This window comes from Vipera berus, assembly GCF_964194415.1.
Source record: "Vipera berus genome assembly, chromosome: 9".
In the NCBI taxonomy this organism is placed as follows: domain Eukaryota; kingdom Metazoa; phylum Chordata; class Lepidosauria; order Squamata; family Viperidae; genus Vipera; species Vipera berus.
The window spans coordinates 643,334-659,824 of NC_138212.1; the positions used below are offsets into that span (position 1 = coordinate 643,334).

The following is a 16,491-nucleotide window of genomic DNA, read 5'->3' on the forward strand; positions in this document are numbered from 1 at the left end:
AGCAGCACCGCAGACTCTCCGAAAGCGGACTGTCTGTGAACTTGAGGTTCTTTGAGCGGAAACCTCAGAGCCCCCACCGTAGAGGGCACCCCCTCTGGCTTCTGGCCAGTGGTCAGCTGGTCTGGAGCAGGGGACGTGTGACAAACACATGAACCCCCAAGAAAGGGGCAGAGGGGCAGTAGGAGGAGAAGACAGCTTGGTTTGCATCACATTTGGGGGGAAGGAAAGAGGAGTTGTAGAGCATGTGCAAAGTTAGAGATTTGTTCCATTTTGTCAGTTTGAATTTGCAAAGCATGTTGGAAAGTTTAGTGCTCTGTGTCTTTGCAAGAGCCCTGCAGCTTAAGGAACCAAAGCTGAATTCCTGCCAGTGGTGAACACCCCAGACAAGGTGTTTTGAAAACTGGCTGTTTCTGTCCTCTGAGTCTGGGGTGTGTGTGTGTGTTTGTGTGTCTCCTCAGCCTCCTCCTCACTGGAGATTACTCATCAGAGGACATGCTGAGGTCGCTGAGCATCCTTCCCAGGTAATTAATAAAGATGTCCAGAGCAGCACTGGACCCAGTTGTGGCTTCTGAGCTTCTGCTCTGGAGCCTCTGGGTGTACAGGTGGAATTGGGGTTGTGGCACCCACCTGGTGCAGGGGAGCTACATATGCTTCACAGAGCGAGGAAGTGACAGGAGATGATAAAGCAGCCAGTAGACCAAAGGGTCTGCATCAACAACCAGTGAAGTCAGGATGGCAACCAGGACCCTAAAGCCCAATCTTTTTCACACACGAGTGTGGGCTGTGATCACATCATTGTGGGTGCCATATTGAATTGTTTTATACACACGCACCCTGTATAGGTTGTATAGGGTTTCCTGCTTGAGTTGGACTAGAAGACCTCCAAGGTCCCTTCCAACTCTATTCTGATTGATTGATTGACTGACTGACCTTGATTGATCAAGATCTAAAGAATCAGATCTGGTTAGTACTGGGATGGTTGCGAAGAATTCTGTATGTCAAGAGTGTCCAATTTGGGCAACTTTAAGACCTGTGGATTTCAACTCCCAGAATTCCCCAGCCAGTCTGGCTTGCAGTGTTGCATTACATTATTCATCATTTATTTTATTAATTAAATTTAAATGCTGTCCATCTCACTGTTACAGGAATTCTGAGCAGCTTTGTTGTTGTTAGTTGCGAAGTCGTGTCCGACTAATCGCGACCCTATGGACAACGTTCCTCCAGGCCTTCCTGTCTTCTACCATCTTCTGGAGTCCATTTAAGCTCACGCCTCCTGCTTCAGTGACTCCATCCAGCCACCTCATTCTCTGTCGTCCCCTTCTGCTCTTGCCCTCAATCTTTCCCAGCATTAGGCTCTTCTCCAGTGAGTCCTTCCTTCTCATTAGGTGGCCAAAGTATTTGAGTTTTAGCTTCAGGATCTGGCATTCTAAAGAGCAGTCAGGGTTGATCTCCTCTAGGACTGACTGGTTTGATCGCCTTGCAGTCCAAGGGACTTGCAGGAGTCTTCTCCAGCACCATAGTTCAAAGGCTTCAATTCTTTGGCGCTCAGCCTTTCTTATGGTCCAGCTTTCACTGCCATACATTGCAACTGGGAAGACCATAGCCTTGAGTATACGCACTTTTGTTGACAGGGTGATGTCTCTGCTTTTTAGTGTGCTGTCTAGATTTGCCATGGCTTTCCTCCCCAGGAGCAAGCGTCTTTTAATTTCTTGGCTACAGTCCCCATCTGCAGTGATCTTGGAGCCCAGAAAAATAAAATCTGTCACTACCTCCATTTCTTCCCCATCTATTTGCCAGGAATTGAGAGGGCCAGATGCCATGATCTTGGTTTTCTTAATGTTTAGTTTCAACCCAAGTTTTGCACTCTCCTTCACTCGCAACAAGAGGCTCTTTAGTTCCTCTTCACTTTCTGCCATTAGAGTGGTATCATCTGCATATCTTAGGTTGTTGATGTTTCTTCCGGCAATCTTAATTCCAACTTTTGATTCATCTAGCCCTGCCTTTCTCATGATGTGCTCTGCATATAAGTTAAATAGGCAAGGCAACAGTATACAGCCTTGCCGGACTCCTTTCCCAATTTTGAACCAATCAGTGGTTCCGTGTCCAGTTCTCACTGTTGCTTCTTGGCTTGCATATAGGTTTCTCAAGAGACAAATAAGATGGTCTGGTATGCCCATCTCTTTAAGGACTTGCCACAGTTTGTTATGATCCACACAATCAAAGGCTTTAGCATAGTCAATGAAGCAGAAGTAGATGTTTTTCTGGAACTCTCTAGTTTTCTCCATGATCCAGCGTATGTTAGCAATTTGATCTCTAGTTCCTCTGCCTCTTCGAAATCCTGCCTGTACTTCTGGTAGTTCTCGATCCACATACGGCTGGAGTCTAGCTTGTAGAATTTTAAGCATAACTTTACTAGCATGAGAAATGAGTGCAATGGTGCGATAGTTTGAACATTCTTTGGCACTGCCTTTCTTTGGAATTGGAATGTAAACTGATCTTTTCCAATCCTGTGGCCACTGTTGAGTTTTCCAAATTTGCTGGCAAATTGAGTGTAGCACTTTTACTGCATCGTCTTTTAAGATTTTGAATAGCTCAGCTGGAATACTGTCACCTCCACTAGCTTTGTTGTTGCTCAGCTGAGCAGCTTACAAAATGATAAAATGATAATTGTATCACCCAGGCAATTCTGGTGTATTTAATTTATTGCAGCTTGGTGACAGCCAACCAGTCACGACTGATTTATTAGGTAGATGCTAGTAGATTTTAAAAGGGACGCGGTGGCTCAGTGGGTTAGGACGCTGAGCTTGTCGATCGGAAGGTCGGCAGTTTGGCGGGTCGAATCCCGAGTGCCGCGTAACAGAGTGAGCGCCTGTTACTCGTCCCAGCTTCTGCCAACCTAGCAGTTCGAAAGCATGTAAAAATGCAAGTAGAAAAATAGGGACCACTACGGTGGGAAGGTAACAGCGTTCCGTGCGCCTTTGGCGTCTAGTCATGCCGGCCACATGACCACGGAGACGTCCTCGGACAAGCGCTGGCTCTTCGGCTTTGAAACGGAGATGAGCACCGGCCCCTAGAGTCGGAAACGACTAGCACGCATGTGCGGGGGAACCTTTACCTTTACCTTTACCTTTAGTAGATTTTAAAATCTCAAATTAGCCTATGCTTGGTCAGAAAGGAATTGCCACAGGGAGAAACGAGCCTGGCCAGCCGAGTTGAATGGGAGCAGTGACTGCCACACGATGTAAAACGTGAGAAATTCTAGCATTGCTCTTCCTGTCCTGATTAGTCCCACCTGGGATATTCTGTCCGGTTCTGGTTGCCATAATACAAAAGAGGATGCTGAGAACCTGGAAAACAGGCAGGGAAGTGCAACAAGGGACCGTCCAGGGCCTGGAGGTGAAATGCCGCAGAGTGGAACCTGGTCATGAAGGAAGAGAAGGTACGAGAGAGGCCGGAGAGTCTCTCTGAAGAAGGGAAGTGCGGGGAAGGCGGACAGATGTATTCTCATCCTGGTGGGGCTCCTGAAGGCAGGCCAGGTGGAAGCTTCACAGGAAGAGACCCAAGCTAGAATGGAGGAGCTGAAAGGGGGGAGGAGTCTGAAGCAGTGGGAGAGCTGCCCCTCTGAACTCCAGGCAGCTCCACCAGGGAGATTTTTCAAAGGAAAGTTCGGCGGCTATTTGCCCAGGACAGCGTGAGGATTCCTGCACAAAGCTGGATTCCCAAATCTTCCAAACCCAAGATTCTGTGACCCACTGCATCCCCAGCATGGAACCACGGACTACAACACCCAGATGTCCAGCTACAACAGCTAAATTTGAACTGCATTCAGGTGAGGAAAACTGACCCAGCTGAGGGGAGGCCCAGCATCCTTTCAAGGCACCGGGTGCCGTGTCCTGCCAGACTTACCTGGCACTACCTGAGAGCCCTTTCTGCAAATCTGGTGCTCCACCCCAAGACCTTGCCAAGCAGGGGTGCCCGTTTGGGCACCTCAGGTTTCCCTCCCATGGGGTCCTTTGGGGTGGGGTGGGGGGTGGCAGGGCAGGGCAAGAACCAGAATAGCCCAGCCTGGCCCATCTGATTGCTGGTGGGGCAGGCGGGCAAGAGCTTTATTTGGTCACCAGGCAAAATGTCCTGGTCCCACTTTGTCATTATTTGTGTCTGGCCTGCTGCTGGCCGGGCCTTGTGTGATCTGACTGTGGCGGCTGCCAGAGGCTCTGTGCTCTGTTCCTTCTGTGGTTATGAGCCAGGCTGGGTGGAATGCAAACAACCCACTGGATTAGAAAGTTTCTTGCCGCTGGGAACAAACGCCGCTCACACCCAGCCCCAGCCGAAACCGGAACAAGCTGTGTACCAGAGTGTAATGATGCCTTATTTTTAAAATGCCAGCCACCCTGAAAAATAAACTCTGTACATGTTTGATAATAGTTGCATCCCAAATGAGTGTTCCCTCTGACCTACTTTTCTACCCACCTCAGAGGCTGGAGGGAAGGGCACATATTTTGGGCACCTTCCTATCCAGATCCCCAAAGGCCACGCTCAAACGTGCCAGGATGGGGAAAGTGGAAAAGGAAAGCACTCTGTGTATGCCTAGCAGAACCTCTTACGGTTTAATACTTCTCTAGGGCCCCAGGAGATGCCTTGTTTAAGACTGTCAGAAGTCTGAAATCAGCCAGTGTGACCCCCATCGAAGAGTGGAGGAGACCATCAGAGCAGCTTTCCAGATTTACCTAGGAGTGAGTCCCCCCCCCCAAGCTTCTCAACTTCTGGGATTATACATTAACCAGCTGCTCAGAGGAAGCGGTTCTTGATCTAACAGATTACAAGGGCAAAGGTGAAGAGTTTACACTTAAACCCATTTGGTTCCTGCTATTCCCCCCCTCCCCGCCCACGGGAGCTCAGCCTGGAGCCCCCCCTCCTCCTGCCACAGGCTCTGTGGGCTGCGTGGGACTCGCAGATCCACCCAGCTCTTTCTGAGCACGACTGTGTCCTCAGAGCGCATTTGCAAGACTTGTTCTGAGAAGGACTGACTATTGGCTTGCTGCTAAATTTATACGCGGCTGCTCTACTTAGAGAAATGCCTCCATTCATGGCTGGCATTCGGCTTCCAGTGCCTCCCCCCTCCCCCCCCAAGCACTTCCCAGCCAATGCAGCAGGAATTTTATCTCAGATCATGACCCGTATTTCTGGAGGCCTGCAGTGTTTTCACTTGCTCTGCCCCAGTGCATTGAACATGTTCTCTGCCAGAGGACCATGGATTTCCTGTTTGCTACCGAATTGGGGACAAACACCTTGCTGGAACAGAGCGGCACGGATTGTTCCTCCCTGCTTACATTCGTGGACCCAGCAACCAAGGACAGCATTTGCATTCATTTAGACGTGCAGAAAACTGAATCAAGAGTAGGGCACTTGAGTGCTATTATTACAGACAGCGCAAAGGAGTGAATTCACACATTCGGCTGTCAGAGGTCCAGAAATGGGTCAATTCCACACTCATGCACACCCTGATGCCTGAAATGCATCAAACGTTCTGCAGTCAGCAGGTGCCATTCTGCACAGGGTGTCCATCGGACGGATGGGGAGAATTCCAGAGAAGCAAAGACAGATGCTTCTCTTCACCAAACTCAGCCCCGGTTTCTCCAAAGGTCCCAAAGCAGAAACTGCCCCTTGCAGGAATGTTTTGGGGGTGCCAAGCAGGTGCCCGGTCACCAGTCCAGGTCTTGCCATTCTGTCTCCCTCATGCAAAGATGGATATAAGCTTCAGACTTCTAAGAAGCTCAAAACTTTTTCAGAGTTTCTACCGCCAGTCTGGCTGATTGGTGGTAGCATTCAAATACTAATTCAGAGCCAAGGAAACCCAGATGATCCTGGCTCAGTAAATCCTCTGCAAGCAGTCCTGTAACCAGATGTTCTCCAAAGCATCGATCGGAAGATTACAGCTGACGGAGAGTCTCGGCTGGCCCACTCCACAGATTACAGAGGGAAAGAGGCAGCCAGGCTAGCATGGAGACCCACCTCATAAATCCTCTTCCAGATCAGCTGCAATATTGCTGTGGGGAGAAGGGCCAAGCCTTTCACCCAGAAGGAGAGAGGGCTGAGCCTTCCCCAAGCAAGGGTGGGGCTATCCTCTGCCTCTGTGCAGGGACTCCCTGACCCGGCAAGGTGGTTTCCCTTTTACTGAGCTCTGGGGCAGAGTCTGCCTTTCTGTGGCTCAGTTTTCATGACACTCCGAACCACCAAGAGTCAGCCGCGCTCTGTACAAAAGAGGTAGGTTAGGGGTCAGTGAGTTCTGCCAAGCCAAGGGTTTGAGTAAACTGATTTAGTTAAATGTGGATAAGACAGCTGCAGGTACCTCTTTCAACTACACTTCTCCCTTCTTATTTCACTGTAATGAAGTGTTTGTAAGCCACCGAGAGTTGCCTTGTAGTGAGATGGGCAGTTACCAAATTTAATAAACATTTACCAGGCAAAAAATGAACGCTCTCAGCCCCTGAGATTCAAAGCTCTCTCCCTTGCTCCATTCTGCCTGGCTCCAGACTGGGTAATGCACGTAGCCCGTGACACCCCCAGCCACAGGTGAGAGCAGGCTGGCTCTGTTCGAAGTGGAGGAGGGTGTGAACGTCTTATCTAAGCTCCAGAAAAGTCAGGTAAGGGTGGGGTTGTGCATAGACGCAAAGTGAAGTAAAGTTCCTGCCTTTCTTTCTAACTGCTCCCTCCTCAAACAGGCTCCACCAAACTGGAACATCTGCAAGGCAGAGAGAGGGTTTCCAGCCCTTCAAGACCCCCCCCCCCAAACATAAACTTTTCTTGGCTTTACAAGCTAGAGAGCTGCTGAGGGTTCGTGTGGGGGGTGGGGAGGTTCAGGGGTGTGTGGCAGCACTTTGCAACGCATCCATCTTCTTGGTAAGGTCAACCATGTCTTGCTCAATTAACCCAGTTCATGAGCTTGGGCAACACACTGACCCAGAAACTAGGCCCCACAGGCAGGGTTCAAACCCAGAGCCAGCTAAAGGGTACAGCCGGTGGCAGTTTCAGATGGCAGCTCCGTTAGAGTCATCTCTGTAAAGTGGCAGAGTGGTTGTTGGAAATGGTAATAAATCTGATTATGAATGAAACCACACCTGGAGATTAGGGGCTCTGGGACCCACAGCACAGCCGAATGCAGGCTCTCGCTCGGGTTAAATGACAATACAAAATAAAAATGCACACATTTTCGGCCTCAAGGTGCCAATCCTCCTTGCTGTGGTTGTGGGAATGTGGGCCATAAACACCCGAAAACCTCGCCTGGGGAAGAAAGCTTTAACACCCCAACTGTGGGCTGGGCGTGGACAGGGAAGCCGCTGTCCAAGACGTACGAAGGGCCCGTCCACCTTCCTTCGGGTACCGGGCTCCCTTGGGCGGAAAGACCGCCGTCCTTGCATCCCGGGGCAGCGAGCTCCCCACATTAACGGCCCTGCCGGGGTGCAGCATGCATTCTTGTCCCTGGCTGGGGCGGGGGGACCGTCGGGGCGGAGAAGCCAAGAGATTCCCCAACCCGGAGCCGTGCAGCGCTTGTCCGCGGCGGTCGGAGAAAGCTTTTCCTCTGCGCCGCTTCCCTGCCCGCCGCGGAGCTTTCATGCCGTTTCTAGAATATAGTAAAAGTTTCTATTAATACCCAACAAAAGCCGCGCGCGCTCAGGGGGCGGATCAGCGCGGCTTAGCAGAAAGGGATTCCCTCTGACGTATTGCTAAGGATACCAAACAAACACAGCACAAGACCAAATATGGTTAATTGCGTCACAGGAACACCCGCGGGGCGGAGCGGAGCGAGGGATCCCCTGCTCTGGCGCCTGAAAAAGCTTGAAAAAGACCCCCTTGCCGGAGCCGCCGAGAGACCCTCCTGGGCTGGAGGAGCCGCCGGGACCGCAGGCGGCCCGGGAGCCTGGTTTCGGCGACCCCAAAGGGTCTTTTCCTGGTGACGTGAGCAGGGACCCGCCCCCTTCCTTGTATAAATAAGCCCCAGTGTCGGGCGCGCTTCATTCATAAGATTTTGAACCGCGACGGAGACGGAGCCGCGAGGGACCCCGGCGGCGCTGGACTCCGCTTTTCGCCCGCGTCCCCGCGGCCGCCGCGATTAGAACCGAGGCGCCGGCTTTGAGGCCGCTACAGGAATCGGAGGCAGGAGCGCTCCTCCCGGGAACCGGCGGACTCGAGCGGACGCTGCCACCGGCGCTGCCTCGCCGCTGCAACACGTGGATCTAGGACCGGGCGAGCCCCCCCGCCGCTCGGGGCGCCTGCCCAGCGGCACTGACGGCCGCCGGAGGAGGAAGGAGAAGCACAGTCAGCCGGCTCCGCTCGGAGGCAACTTCGCCGGCCCGACCTCGCGGCGGCGGCGGCGGCGGCGGCGGCGGCACTCTCGGCCGGCCGCTCGCTCGCCGGCTGGCCCCGCTCGCCCCTCATCTTGGCTTCCAGACGACCCCCGCGCGGCCGCGGATTCCCGCCTGCGCCCCCGAGGGAAATGTATCAGGGCTTCCCCGGAGACTACGACTCCATCTCCCGGTGCAGCTCGTCCCCATCGGCCGAGTCCCAGTACCTGTCCTCGGTGGACTCCTTCGGGAGCCCGACGGCCGCCGCCGCCGCCTCCTCGCAGGTAAGGGGAGGGTCGCCCGGCTGCGGGTCTTGGGGGCTCCGCGGAGGGCGGGAGCAGCGCGGGTGGTCCGATCGGGGTGGCCTTTGCGACCCCCGCCTGTCCTTCGCTGCCCGCCCCCCGCCCCTCTCACGGGCAGACCTGGGGGGCCCGCTCGCTTTCCCCGCCTGCACGGCCCGTCGGGGCGGCTGTTCCCTGCGCGCGGAGCGTCTTTCCCGCCCGGGGCCTCCGGGCGCCGCCGCCCTCTGCCCCCAAGTCCTCCCCGCGGTCCGCATTCAACTCCATGCACGCGCGCCGGAGAAGAGGCGAGAACGCGAGCGAGGAAGGGGGGCGGGGTTGTGCGTAACGCGTGACGTACTGGAACGCTTCGTGCTGACGTGAGGCACGTACGGCGCGTTTTCCTCCCCCTCCTCCTCCCCAAGGCGCGCGGGTTATTTTGGAAGGCTGGCCCGCCCCCGTTGCTAAGGGGAGGAGCAGGGCTGAGGGCCGAGCGGATTGGCCGAGCGGCCTCCGGGCCGCGCCCCCTCCGACCCGCCCCCTCGCCGGCTGAGTTCTCCGCGGCTGCCCCGGCGGGTCCCCAGGAGGGTCGCGGGCGGAGGGCTTCTGCCATGCCCCCCCCCGCCCGGCGGCGCTCCGCCGAGCGCCGGACCTCCTGCCCGCTGGGGACGATGGGTCTCGAGGTGCCGCCCTGCCCGAGAGCGCGGCTGCCCCCGGGCTCCGCCCCCGCCCGGCTCGGGCCACCCCGGGGAGCCCCCGGGTCTGGGGAACGGAGCCCGCCGGGATGCCCGCCTCCCGGTCCGGGCGCGGAGGCTCGTGCCTCCCCGCGGGCTGATCTCGGCTGGCCAGCGGGCCAGGATGAAGCCCCCGCCAAGCAGCGCTCGGGGTCCGAATCAGCCCCCGCGGTCCCGGCCAGGGCTTGACAGAGCCGGCTTTCGGCTTCGGGAGCCCGCCCTGAACTCTGGTCCGCGGGGCTCCCCGGCTGAGGTTGCAGCTGTAGAGGGGCCGTCTCTGCGGACCGGCCTCCCCAGCCGCTGCCTTCTGGCTGGTGACATCCCCCCCAAGTTTGGGGCCCTGCATGCTGGACACCGGAGCAGTGCAAATGGGAGCCGCTTCGGGCGTGGGATGCCCGTGGAACCGCCCGGGGGGGAGGAGGCTGGTGCAGCCCGGGAAGTGCTCCCCGTCCTTCAAAGCAGACCCCCGTAATGAGCACGTGACCCCTTCGCTTCCCTCCAGGAGTGCAGCGGCCTTGGGGAAATGCCCGGATCTTTTGTGCCAACAGTGACTGCTATATCCACAAGCCAAGACCTTCAGTGGCTGGTGCAGCCTACCTTGATTTCCTCAATGGCCCAGTCTCAGCAGCAGCAGCAGCAGCAGCCTTCGGGGCCACCCCCACCCACAGTGGACCCCTATGACCTGCCCGGCCCCAGTTACGCTGCCCCAGGAATGGGTGCCTATGGGGCTGGCCCTTCGACTGCCCCCATGGCTGCGGCCACGCCACCTCGGTCCAGCAGGGCCCGGCCCCGAAGGACACGGGAAGAAACGGTGAGCTGCTTTTCCTTCCTTGGCCAGCAGATCGTAGCCTCTGTTCCTTTTGCTTGCTAAAAATTTGAGATCTCCCGGTGTCTTGAAGAGATTCCCAGTTTCTGAATTGTCTCCTTGGAAGTTGGGATGTCTTGGGGGGGAGGGGGGCTTAATATAGCTAGAAAAAGTAGGGCTTCCTGAGGAGTGTCCTCCAACACCCTAACAGTCCACTCACCACTGAGAATCCATTGTGAGTGTTTTCACAAAATGGGAATTGTGCGGAGTCGCTGCTGCTCACAAAAACACACGTTCACCTCAAGAAATACAGAACCCCTGGCAGGCAGCCCCCTTCCCCAATTCTATTCTCTAAGAAGGTCTTGGGAGGAAGATACGTGTAGGACAGCAATGGGTGTGCTGCAATTTGCTAAGCTCACATTCATTTTTGAAAAATTAAAAAAAAATCTGGAAAACGGAACTTCCTGGTGCGATGTGTTTGATGAGTTGCAAAGATCATCTCGATGATCCTTTCTGGCTTCAAATGCTACCAGGAAATCCAAAGGACAAGTTCTGCTGGCCCCACATTTGGGGCCAAGCAAAGCTAGTTCTGCTCACACTGAACCAAAAGCTGCATTAACCAACATTGGGCGAGTTACTTGCGGCTATACGGTGTCATTTTGATTTGACATGCCTTGAGGAGGAGATAGATGTGTTGAGCTGGGGAGGCACAGTGGTCAGAGTGCAGCACTGCAGGCTCTTCCTGCTCGCCGCACCGGCTCAAGGCTGACTCAGCCTTCCGTCCTTCCGAGGTTGGTAAAACGAGGACCCAGATTGTTAGGGGCAACAGGCTGACTCTGTAGATGGGGCTGTGAAAGCAGCGTGAAGCGGTAGATAAATCTAAGTGTTGTTGCTCTTGCTATCATAAGGCAAGTGTCTCCAACCTTGGCAACTTTAAGACTAGTGGACTTCAGTGCATGCAGAGTCCCCTCTTGTAAGGCACACAGACTCTTGAGTTTCATGGAAAAAAGCCATTTCATGGTACTCCCCCCCCGCCCCAATCTAGAGCATTATCGGTTTAGAAATATGCTACGTCTATTTAAATTACAGGTTTTATAAATCACCTTACCTAAAAGATTCTGGGTAGGTTACAAGGCATTAAGGTTATGAAAAGCAAGCCTAAGAATAAACCAATGTGATAAAAACCAGCCTTAACCATAAAACAAGCCTTGAAAACTGAACTGGGGTTGAAATAAATTTGCTTTAAAGACCTTCGAAACCCAAAGTGCTCCAGTAGGCAAGCGGCCCGGCTGTTTGGTTTGTTCCTTGCTACTCTCTCCCTCCCCCCTCCCCCTCCATCCGTCACAGAGGGTGAGGACGCAATTCCATCTGCCCCTCCGCCTTTTGGGGGTGTCTTTATCTTGCCCCCCAGTTGCAAGGAGGTGCCAGGCCCCCTGGGAAGCGGCTGGCCTTGTAACCCAGGCCGGTGCCTGATCTGTCTCTCCTCTCTGCTTGCACAGCTGAGCCCTGAGGAGGAAGAGAAGCGCCGGGTCCGCAGGGAGAGGAACAAGCTGGCGGCCGCCAAGTGCCGGAATCGACGCCGAGAACTGACCGACCGGCTCCAAGCGGTGAGTTTTGGTGTAAACAGGGTGGCTGAGTTAATGTTATCCTTGTTCTGGCCTTGTAAAGCCCCCCAGGAGGGAATCTGGCGTCTTGTCCCTGCTATGGCTGCATAGCGGCTGCCCCATGGGGTGCATGTTGTCAACTCCCCCCCCCCGTTTAATTAGGGCTCTGTGGGAGCCCCCTCCAGGCTGATCGTGTCCCCCAAATGTCCTTCCGACTCTTAAGTCAAAGGCTTCGGCCATTCGGACCTTGCTTAAGCAAGGATCCAGTCGTCGGGACAGATCTCTGGCCTTGAGTTACTTTACCTTGAGAGGACTTGCTCTGATCTGTTTTTAGGAGGAGGGATGCTTGATTTTGAATTGGAATCGCTCAATCTTTGATTCCAAGGGGGCAGGGGGGGGTCTGCGGGTTGCGGTCAAAAAATCAGTAATGCGGCCCCAAAGCTGCCATTGCAGCTGCCAGGAAGCCGGCAGAACTTCCTCTGTGCTGCTGCCGACGCCATCCTGACTTTTCTGGCCACACTTGGCAGGGTTTCCCGAAAATAAGGTTTGGGGGTGCTGCTGCTCCAGCAGCCCTCTGAAGTGCAATGCCCCAGGGCAGGGATGCTGCTGGGGCACCGCTCTGGGTCTTCCAGCCGCCTGCTTGGGGGTGGCCGAGGAAGGGGCCCGCTTGGACCTTTCCCTCCTCCTGCACCCACGGGCCGTTTGGGGAGAGGAGAAGGGAGAAGCTTCCTCTGCCTCTCTCAGCAAGATCCGATGGGGTCTGCTGTAGCAAGCCCACCCCAAGCCAAATCCACAAGCAAGGACCCCCGAAGCCCCGCGGAGGCCAGAGGTCTTCCCCTGGGAGGGACCCCAGTCCCTGCACCTTCGAGCAGGGGGCAGCCTGGAAGGTGGGGTTCGGGAGGGAGGTGCGGAAGGGTCCCAACAATTAATGCTTCCCTTGAGCTGGGTCTCCAACGGGCCTGGAAGGAGCAGGCAAGATGGCCACCAAGGAAGCGCTGCTCCGGGCCAACCCGGTTGCCCCCCTGCCCCGCCCCTCCAGTTTCTGGCTGCTCGAGCCCCGGCCTGACCGGTGCTGCCTCTTCCCCAGGAGACGGACCAGCTGGAGGAAGAGAAAGCCGAGCTGGAGTCGGAGATCGCGGAGCTGCAGAAGGAGCGGCAGCGGCTGGAATTCGTCCTCGTGGCTCACAAGGGTAGCTGCAAAATCCCCTACCAGGACATCACAGAACTGAGTGGGCAGCCCGGCCCCTCGGCAGAGGTCAGCGCCCTGGCCATGCCGGTCAAGGAGGACCCCTTTGGGCCCTCGGCCCCCTACTCCTCGGTGCCCCTGCACTACCAGCAGGTCCTGGGCGGACTCCCGGCTGCAGCCGCGGCCCCGGCGGAGGTAGCGTTTTCTAGTTCTTACTTTAGCCATGCTGAAGAGCTGAGTGAGCCGTACCCGGTTAACCCTTCCTATACGTCTTCGTTTGTGTTCACCTACCCAGAGGGAGCCACCTGCGGAGCCAGCCACCAGCGGAACGGCAGCAGCGACCACTCCCCGGACTCTCTGAACTCTCCCTCGCTCCTTGCTTTGTGACACTCAAACCCACAACTTGCGCCTTTGGGCCTAGCCTGCCAGCTCACCCACCCCTGCCAACGCCAGGCTGGGCAAAGGGGGCCAGAGCCCCAATGCGCCTGGGCGCACTGCCCAGGAGCCTCTAACCCGCTCTGCTGCAGCCGCGGCCTCCAGCCCTTGCGATGCGTTCTCATTCCCTCCTTGGGGGTGCAGCACCCGGTGGAGCCGATGGTTGTCCTTTGGCCCTCTCCTCGGCCGATGCCCACCTCGAGAGGAGAAAGGAGGACGTTGCTGGGCTGTGAGTTGGATCCCGCTTCTTGGAGGGCGCCCAGCCCACCTTTTCCCCTGGAAACAGGATTTGCCTTCTACTGAATTGGCTTGGTGGATCTGGACGATGCCGTTTCCCTCCACACTTCACCACTGTTGCTGTCAAAGGGGGCCATGCCAGGAGGCTGCCCTGCGGAGAGGAAAACTTCAGGGGGAAGACACCCCCCCGTGCTGCCCCCACCCAGTTCCCGTCTTCTTGTGGCTTTGTGAACTGTGTTAGCTGCATGGTTTTAAAACTGGTTACCGCTTTCGCAAGTCAACTTCGCATCCTAAGTGTTGGATCACCCAGGCTCTGTTTCTACATGATCTACTTCCTCTAGGATGAAAAAGCCACATTAAATGGCCAGTCAGGGCAGACTTTGTGTGGATTATTTGGGCACATTCCTGCTGAAAGCTTTTGTCATATTAAAGTGGGCCAAAATGTTGCAGCCTTGCTTCTTAATCGTCTGTGGACTTCTGCAAATTGTAAGACTGATTTTGGACATTGGATTCTCTGAGGTCCGGGTGATACGTCTTCGGTGGGCATTCGATTCTCCCTGAAACCTTCAGCCAAGCAGATTAACTGTGCCATCAAGTTAGTGTCAATTTTTAAAGATTTATTCCGGTTTCCAGTTTTGGAAATGGGAATGATGAGTGATATGAAAACACTTTATCTGGGAGGAAATGGTAAAATCCGAAACTTTCAAGAAGCCAAAGGAAAGGGGGTCCTGCAAAAAAAACCCCAAGTAGCTGAGATTTTTCTTGCAGTGCTGTGCTAGGCCCCAGGCGGTGCTTCCAGCGAGTCCATCCACCGTTGGGCTTGACCAGTGGGCTTTCTGCATTGCCTAGAAGGGATCCACTTCCTTTGGCCACCTCCCTCATTCCCTTCCTTTGAAGGGCCCTGGCTTCCGGGAGGGGCTGGAGGGGGTTACGCCTGGGTGACAAATACTGTGAAGAGACCTCTGCAAGTGGGTGCTTTCCCTGCAGTTGGGGACTGGGTTTATGTTTCCTGACCTTGGCCAGTTGCCCCTCGAACCCACTTAGAATGGTCAGCTGCAGCTGGTCTGCTTCCGGGTCTGTCTCTGCTGCTTTAGACTGGTCGTGTGGAGTGTGGCCCCTTCAATTGCTCCCCGCCTCCCCCTCCCCTGCCTTGGTCTAATCACACTGCTGCTTTTCCAGGCCTGTGGCATGTAGGCCGCTTCTCCTGGCCTGGGGGCTCTGGGGTCCCCCACCTCCTAGCTGTGCCAAATGCGCATCCTTTGAGAGCATCGGCCCTTCTGAGCAGCCCCTGAGCCTCCCACCCAGGGCTGCTTCCCGGTTTGTGCTGGGGGCCCTCAGCTGCTCTGCCTTCGTGGGGTGTTTTGTGCAGCCTGATCTGTCCTGTGCCTCTGGCGAACCCGCCTCCAGAGCGTTTCTGGACTGAGAAAGCTGCTGTGCTGCTTCTTGGCTCCTTAGAGCTCGCCATGATGCTATCTATACCGAATGTTTCCAAAACTTCTTCTTGTGACCAAGCTTTGGATGTTGTGATTTTTAAAATTATCTTATTTTTTTAACCTATGGACTTTTATTTAACCAACTTTTTTTAAAAAAAAGCCAAAACAGATCCTTGCTGGGGTTGGGGAAATATTTTTATTTTTAATTATTGTTATTTACCCCTTTGTGCTGTAATATTTTTTGGTGATGTATTTGATGAAGCAATCCGAGGGCCGGTAGAGGGATGGCAAAGTGAACCCCTGCTTTGGCCCTCCTGTCCTGCACTTAACTGGTCAGCAAAATAGCAAATAAAGACAGCTTTGGAAAAAAATGCACTTTTTATGATGAATATATGATCTATTTTTTCAAATTCATGTAAAGAAAAAAATGAGGTGCAATAAAAGATCTCAAGCCGTAGATCTGCCTGGCTTTCTCCACACTGAGACCGGATCGCCCGTTGCTGTCATGCTCGGCGTCCTGGGTGGTGGGCTTGGGTGGGGTTGATGAGAAGCCCTTGGCGGGGACTTTCTGGTGTCACCCCAAGATCCACAGAGGCTTCGTCACTCCTGTTAAAAACAAGCATGTTTATGGTCTGGTGGTGTCTTCTGCTAAGATTTGATCTCCTGGGATTGTTGAGGTAGAGTCCTGTTGCACATGGAGGCTCCACTTAGTGGTGAAAATCTATGGTGAATAAGCCCCCCTTGCATAAAGAAGGAGAGAGCCTCAGCTTCGTGTGACCTAATGGCCCTTGAGAAGTGGCCGGCTGCTGCCCCCACTGCCTCCTGCTGGTCTCCTGTGCCCTGCCGAGCCCGGGGCCCCCGGGGCCCCTGCCGGCCTCCCTCCCCTGAGCCAGCCCATCCTTCCCCCTCCTTGCTTTAGCTGCTGATCCTGGAGGAGGTGGCCGCTGGCCCTGCCTTGTCTGGCAGCAGCAGCAGCAGCAGCAGCAGCAGCCCTGCCAGTCTGGATCAACCTGCCCCCTCACAGCCTTTCACAAGTTCTAATACAGGCAGTCCTTACCTTACAACTGTTCATTTAGCGACCGTTCAGTTACAACAGCACCAAAAAAAGTGACTTACGTTCCGTTTTCACACAATCATTGCAGCACCCATTCAGGGTCACATGATCAAAATCCAGGCGCATGGCACCTGGCATGTACTTAAGGGGGACATGATCCCATTTTGCGACCTTCTGACAAGCAAAGTCAATGGGGAAGCCAGATTCACTTAATGACCGTGTCGCTAACTGAATTACAGTGATTCACCTAACGACTGTGGCAAGAAAGGTCATAAAAGGAGGCAAAACTCATAAGAACCATCTCCATTAGTAACAGAAATTCTGGGCTCAGTCGTGGTCGTAAGTGGAGGACTGCCTGGAGTTTCCAGCGGTGGCTGAGCTGT

The 16,491-nt window shown here is 54.8% G+C and overlaps 1 protein-coding gene across 2 annotated transcripts; it reads left to right on the forward strand.

Annotated features, from left to right (window-relative positions):
- Positions 1–8,494: 8,494 nt before the first annotated feature.
- FOSB (FosB proto-oncogene, AP-1 transcription factor subunit) lies at positions 8,495–15,503 on the forward strand (the record flags this gene model as incomplete). Of its 2 annotated transcripts, XM_081335417.1 has the most annotated exons (5): positions 8,495–8,626; positions 9,857–10,165; positions 11,659–11,766; positions 12,851–13,144; positions 13,245–15,503. In XM_081335417.1, the coding sequence occupies 5 exons, from the start codon at positions 8,495–8,497 to the stop codon at positions 13,308–13,310; spliced, it is 909 nt and encodes a 302-aa protein (XP_081191543.1). In that variant the 3' UTR covers positions 13,311–15,503. The 2 variants fall into 2 exon arrangements, with proteins under 2 accessions (XP_081191543.1, XP_081191542.1); XM_081335416.1 differs by having other exon boundaries at positions 12,851–15,503.
- Positions 15,504–16,491: the final 988 nt, after the last annotated feature.